The sequence below is a fragment of the Opisthorchis viverrini genome (genome assembly GCF_000715545.1).
Source record: "Opisthorchis viverrini unplaced genomic scaffold opera_v5_160, whole genome shotgun sequence".
Classification (NCBI taxonomy): Eukaryota; Metazoa; Platyhelminthes; class Trematoda; order Opisthorchiida; family Opisthorchiidae; genus Opisthorchis; species Opisthorchis viverrini.
Genome location: NW_008751817.1, coordinates 810,182 through 817,586, shown reverse-complemented (window position 1 = coordinate 817,586; position 7,405 = coordinate 810,182). Strand labels below are relative to the sequence as shown.

Genomic DNA, 7,405 nt, shown 5'->3' with positions numbered 1-7,405 from the left:
CACTAGGCACTCCGTGAAATCATTTACATTCAAGTGAATACAGAGGACAGATTAGCCCCACAGATAAACACGTCAAGTTTTGAACGTATAGAAGATCAAGAAAACTTTTTATTCCTCTACAGCTACGGGTTATGGGACATTTCCGGTCTAACTAAAGAAGCTCTTCATTTGCACCACTGGTCGACGAGAGCCTCAACACCAAGAAGTCCTAAAACCGTGTATTCATCTGGATAGAAGAAAGCTTGTGGCCGGTCGTCGACACTACTCTCCCAATCACGCTTCACCCTAAAGAGAGATTCCTTTACGCATTAGTAATTGGAGTATCCACAGTGAAAAAACTTCTCTGGAAGCTTGTTTCATAATGTGCTTTTAGTGTGGGCAAGTAGTGCATCCTTCATCATCATCGTCTACAATATGATATCAGTGTGTAACACTGGCACGGCTACTGTCATATACAAATACGCGCGCGAAAAGTCCGCCACGCATCCACGCGACGCACCCATTGGGTATTCCGACAACTGAACGCAATGCTCGGGTTTCGCAAAGTTTGTTTCAGCTTTATATATCTGTTAGGACACTTACATCCTCCCGGTCCGTCTGTAATTGCATTAGTGAGTCAAGAACCAATGAAACTTTTGGTTTAGAAGACTGTGTCAGTTTCCCGGCTCCCTCGAGTTCGCCTCTCAGTAGGCTTATCAGGTTTATATGCACCCAAGTCAAAACGTAGTAGCACTGGTGATCGTGTTATCAGTACCCCGTTGACTGAGCTTTCTTGGGCTGATAGCAGTACCAAACGAAGACGGTATGCATATCCATCCCGATAAGTTGTCGAAAATTCCTTGATCAAACGTGTGTTTGGGCTAATGTGGTGGATACAAATCGTGCTTGCTGTCAGTTGCCACAGATTTGTAATCAGTGGTTCCGTTTACCTGGACGGGGATATTAGACTTGGTAGTTTTGTACTACCACTCTGGGAAAACTATACCACAAACAAATCACAGGTTCAACGCGAGTTCCGGTAACTAAGCTAACAATCGAAATTTCTTCGGAAGGTCAGACCAAAAACCAACTGTTGAGGGAATTGTGATTTCGGAAAAACGCATGAAATGTGGCACGTGGTGTACGGAAACTGGCACGTATTTGCCAAATATCACACACACCAGCCTAAAGAATCCTGAGAAGGGCAGAGTTTAGTATGGATGAAGAGGAATTTACCCAGAAGATGAATGATAGAGATTCAAGAAGGGAATGATCATGTCTGCAGTTTGTGGACACAGTTAGCCCCTGTTTACCGCTCACAGGCACGGCTGTTCTTAATCCCTACGTGTTTTCAGAGCATTGCCCGAATCTGATGGGAACACCGGATCAGCAATTCTGAAGTACGTCGAATGGTATTCGGGAGAAATAACTCACCCTCGATAGATGAACTGATCACAGGTTGCGCTGGCTTGGCCACATGCTGCGTATACCAGTCCACCGAATTCCTCGAAGGACTCTTTTCGCACAACCATGTGAAGGGCGCAAGAGAGCCAGAGGCGGTCAAACACTGACTCGGTAGCGAAGTATAAAAGCCATTGGCAGCAAACTCAGCTGGGCTGGTCATTGCCATCTTTCTGAATGGGGACCCCGAGACAGGCCATATCAATGGTTAGAGACATTGTCAGAAATGGCCCAGTCGCGACCTCAGTGGCGCTCATGCATGCAAGCTATTGCCCTAAATGCATAGCTCCCTTCCCCCCTACTTAACAGTCCACCTACAGTGCTGTATTTACGCACGAATTTATCAGCTCCCGCCTCCAATGCGCAGCTATCTACCCTACTTCCCCAAATCATCGGTGAACGAAACTGTGGCAGTTACAACCACAGTACGACAAGTACGTGGTTATTACAGCTGACAATGATGATGATGACATGTGGGCCTGAGTAGAACTAGTAATAATCGATTCCTATCGGGGTCGTTTGTTGTCCAACTTTGATTGTTCGGGCTGGAATTTTTATGAGTACTTTAACTGGACCACACTTTTCCTTCGAAAGAATAACCGGTAGAGTTTCAGTACCATTTGTATTTGTTAGAAGAGTCCATGCTTGCGTTTCTCACCTTGTCCCGAAGTTCATGGGATACCACTTTACGAATGGATCCAACATGAAGGAGCACCAGCTCCCAGTTTGTACCTTCTAAACGAAACGCCAACAGGCCTTTGAATTGACCGTTGCGGGTCCACATCAAGATGTCCAAATCCAGGAAGATAAGGGAATTTTCTCAAGCACATTTGAAGCTCATGTTCACCTATACCCTTGTCCACCCCTAAACAAACCAGTTCAAGATGCTGACGCAAAGTAACATATTCTAAGAGGTGGCTCTCTCGTAAGAGGAAGTCAACAGGAGGCAAATCTAAAAACGTTAGGAACTTCCTTCATATGATACTACATATAGAACTGGAGCAGACTTCTGAGAGTCACATGAAGCAGAATACCTTGATACTGAGCTGTTCCAACTGAAATTCAAAGCAATTTTGTTCGCAGAACATTCAGATGAGAAACTATAAACGGGACATGCAGCTGAGGTTCAGTGAAGTTCCTGATTAATATGGCTTTTGAATGAAAGCGAAATTTTCTGTTTCTCTTCCGTCTGGAACGCCCTACAGCCAACACTGCACTACAGACAGTCTACATGAGAGACTAGATCCAAAGTGTTCCCAGATGCAGACAATCGCAGTTGGTTCACAGGGTGGAAACAGTGTTAAAAGCTTGATAAATCGTAAACAGGATAATAACCGAAGTAATTGCACGTTGTGGTGAAAGAGCAGATAAAGCACGGTTTGTGGAGACGATTTCTGCGCAGTGTCCAACAGAGTGGCGACAGTTCTGGATGGGATCAGAAGGAATGGAATTCGGAGAGCAGCCAATGGCTGACGTTGTTATCATTTCATATCTACACCTCACATATGAGTAGATACGGACGAACCAACTTAAGCAACCACAAAGTACACTTAATCGGTTGGAGTTTTTGAAGATCTAGTGCACCTGCGATGATCCAGCAATGGATAAGCAGAATAAAGTAATTTCTGTTGTTTTCTGTAAGGTTTTCTGACCGAAGTTTGTCGAGAGGGTATTTAGTGGTCTGATTTCATCAGCGTTCCGGAATTCCGAGTATCTATTGTGACGATGTGAAGTGAACAAATCCGTATAGATTCAATACACTACTCAGAAGGTTGCTGAAAATTCGTGCACAACCCACGATCGGTTTCACCTTTCTTAAAAATTTTCAGGTAGACGCAGTCGCTGGCCTTCCGTAGAAAATTAGATTGACGAAATCTCATAGACTGCGCCCCAAGAAGGACGAAATCGATCGTGAGTCGTGGAAGGGTTTTCAGCAACCCAATGAGTAGCATATTAAATCTATACGATGCATTGCAATATTTCGAATATCGTACTAACTGGAACATGAGGTAGCCTTATACATTCATTTGATTACGAACATCACAAAGGAAAAATTCAGCTGGTATAAGAATGAGTGCATAAATCGAACAAATACGTATCCGCCTCGTTTTTGTGCCATACCCCATAAAATAATTGGCCATGCTTCCATACGTCGCAAATGTAAAACGAAACCAGCACCGTGGTTCTATCCCAACTGTTTGGGGTTTTGGTTTCTTGTCGACGGCTGCGATGACAATGCTGCCGAATCGCAACTCGTCATTCTGAGTCATTTGAATGCCTAATCAAAACTTCCGCTCTACACAGGTCCGATAAGCAGTCGGTTCCAAACATCTTCCGGTTTACTGAAAACACTTACACTGTCTCATAGCTGTTCATCTTTTCTCGGTAGGATTTTCTACAAAGGTCAATTCGTGATTCCCTGTTTCTTCTTGTTTATGTAACGTCAAAACAGTGAACTATGATTGGAACACCTGTGCGGAAGGTAACTTATTCGTACTACAGGTGCATCAAATTCCTGTCTACCTGCATGCTCCTTTTCCACTGAAAGCGTTCTTCGCATCTATCGTTTATAATTACGTTTAGTCCATGTTCTGCGTTCTTGTTATAGAATATCGTGTGTTGTTGGTTGATCGGCTGTTGATCAGTAGCCACCTGATCAACCACCTATAAATGCACCCAAATTGTTAACATTCCAACATCATTTTTATCGCCTACGTTTTAAAAACTACTATCCTGTGTACCTTACACACACAGCATCCACGCCCAAATTCCGATCTAAATGGATGCTAGCAAGCGGTGACAAACAGCGTGCAATTTGTCGGTTTAACACTAGAATACCCAAACTGCAACGATATAGAAATTCCAACCTAACTGGTTCCCGAACGAATTAGCTATTATGTTATAATAAAGCTGTACTGTATACCTACAAAATGCGTTTACAGACATGAATGGTGTACATCCCCTCCATTGTGTTGGTTTGACTAGTATCCTCGCCAAATGGACTGATAGTTTTCTGTCGGAACACAAATACCTACGAATACATGGTTTCACCAGGCAAAAACAACAGTCAGTGGAATCGATTGGAACCGAGCAATATTTGCCTGGAGTATGTGCATACTTCCATTATTTAACATGCGACTTACACACTAGCGACACACATGAACAGCCGAACTGAGTTGATCAACACTATGCATTGCCCGCAACTATGTACACAGACTTCACACGGATGTATTGATCGAAATCGACTGCACAGGCGTGGACGCACGCAGTTCAATGCAGTAGCTAGTTTGAACAGCATTGCTATGCGAGCACCTAGGGTGACAGCAATAAAAGCCTGCGCACCATTTGAATTCACCATTTCTATTCAGTGGAATCCACCGTCTACACGCGTGTGCTTTACCGCCCGTGAACAATGCGTGAGATTGTACATCTTCAAGCCGGTCAGTGTGGAAATCAAATCGGAGCAAAAGTAAGTACATAGTCTAGTTATGCTGCTACATGGTATTGTCTGCACTCCTATTCGGTAAAATCCAAAGAATTGTCTTTGTTTCAGTTCTGGGAGGTAATTTCTGATGAACACGGCATCGACCCAACCGGCACTTATCACGGCGATTCCGATTTACAACTAGAGCGTATTAACGTTTATTACAATGAAGCAACCGGTGGTAAATATGTTCCACGAGCAATCCTGGTGGATTTGGAACCTGGTACCATGGACAGCGTCCGAGCTGGCCCTTTTGGGCAACTATTCCGCCCCGATAATTTCACTTTTGGACAAAGTGGGGCCGGGAATAACTGGGCCAAAGGACATTACACGGAAGGCGCTGAACTAGTTGATTCCGTTTTGGATGTGGTTCGAAAGGAGGCAGAATCGTGCGATTGTCTTCAAGGATTCCAGCTTACTCATTCCCTTGGTGGTGGGACCGGATCCGGCATGGGAACGCTCTTGATCTCGAAAATTCGTGAAGAATATCCTGATCGGATTATGAGTACTTTTTCCGTTGTCCCGTCACCCAAGGTAAGTTAATGCCACACCCACTCACATTAGCCCCAATTCTTTTAGGTGTCTGATACTGTTGTGGAACCTTACAATGCAACATTGTCTGTCCATCAGCTGGTTGAGAATACAGACGAAACCTACTGCATTGACAACGAAGCGTTGTATGACATCTGTTTCCGTACTCTGAAACTGACAACCCCAACCTATGGCGATCTGAACCACTTGGTTAGCGCGACAATGTCCGGTGTGACCACATGCCTGCGCTTTCCGGGTCAGCTAAATGCCGACCTACGAAAATTGGCTGTCAACATGGTTCCATTTCCCCGATTGCACTTTTTCATCCCTGGATTCGCGCCGCTCACAAGCCGTGGTAGCCAACAATACCGTGCTCTCACCGTGCCAGAACTGACACAACAAATGTTCGATGCGAAGAATATGATGGCCGCTTGTGACCCCAGGCACGGACGCTACCTGACTGTGGCCGCCATGTTCCGTGGGCGAATGTCAATGAAGGAAGTGGATGAACAAATGCTGAATGTACAAAACAAGAATTCTAGCTACTTTGTCGAGTGGATTCCGAATAATGTAAAAACAGCAGTCTGTGATATTCCTCCTAGGGGGTTGAAGATGTCTGTAACATTTATTGGAAATAGCACGGCTATTCAAGAGTTATTCAAGCGTGTCTCTGAACAGTTCACCGCTATGTTCCGTCGAAAAGCCTTCTTGCATTGGTACACCGGAGAAGGTATGGATGAGATGGAGTTCACTGAGGCCGAATCCAACATGAATGATCTGGTCAGCGAATACCAACAATACCAGGATGCCACAGCTGAGGAAGAGGGTGAATTTGAGGAAGAAGAGGAAGGTGAACAAGTTTAAGCAGTTGCTCGTTTCATCCGACCATCCCACTAAGCGAAGAGTGATTTCCGGTTAGCTTCGTTTTACTGTGTTTTGTACGCCGATGCATAACGCGGATTGATGTCTACGCCACTCACCTACACACCTCCACACATACACAAACAGACTTATGTTCCTTTGCTGTGCACCACGGTTGTTGTGTAAACCGCAGCCAAATATCGATTCACATCACCCACATCACTCTTCACTTTTATCCCCGTGCGCTCTTTCTGCCTGGTCTTCGGGTTGACCAGTTGTCTTTTCCTATCTACGGCACAGGTCAAAGCACAACTGTGTCATCGCTGTCATCTATCACAGTCCCCATTTCGGTTCCGCCCACTGAAAACTGCTTGAGTCTTCTGTGGACTTTCGGAGGCATGCAATAGGAATTCGAACTATTTTGGCACACTTTGCCCCGTGTTTTCCACTTCAGGTCATTTCTAATCAGCCGGCAGCCAACGCGCAACATCCACGCCAACTCCAGTCGCTCGGCTCAGTCACGGACGACACTCTGGGGTCAACATCTATACACTGCACAGTGCAATGAGGACCGCAAGTCGCATTTGCGTGACCAAACCGCGGAAAAAATGATTTTTCCTTGTAACTATATTGTTGCCCGAGTGTAGACCTGGATACACTTATCGCCCATATATACTGGCACTGTGTACCAAACCCACCGCCTAATTTATTTAAATACACGGGATGCAGAGTAGGTCCTCTCCAAATCCTGCGCTAATGTGGTTCCGAAATTTGTCAGTGTCGCTCTCACTTGAGATGAAATAGTGTTCCAGCATGTCAGTAACTTGCATGAAGTATGTTTCAACGCTATGGTTACGCCTGGTGAAAAGCGGTAGCACGGGTGTTCCAGGTAGGGTAATTTTGGCGTGTTGTTGGGTTGAGAGTAAATCTGATGAGATCCCGAAAAAATGGTCTGGTGCAAGCTGCTTCCGAACTGAGAACTGGCACGGAGAAAATATCCGAACGCTCCATGGTAAGAACAACGGAAGTGTTGTTTCTTCGAGGTGTAGGGTAGTTAAACATAATGAAAATCCGTCTTTCAAAAGCGGA

The 7,405-nt window shown here is 45.0% G+C and overlaps 1 protein-coding gene across 1 annotated transcript; it reads left to right on the top strand.

Annotated features, from left to right (window-relative positions):
• Positions 1-4,744: 4,744 nt before the first annotated feature.
• On the top strand, positions 4,745-6,319 carry T265_07180 (hypothetical protein; the record flags this gene model as incomplete). Its single annotated transcript, XM_009172631.1, has 3 exons — positions 4,745-4,909; positions 4,994-5,458; positions 5,504-6,319. The coding sequence occupies 3 exons, from the start codon at positions 4,853-4,855 to the stop codon at positions 6,317-6,319; spliced, it is 1,338 nt and encodes a 445-aa protein (XP_009170895.1).
• Positions 6,320-7,405: the final 1,086 nt, after the last annotated feature.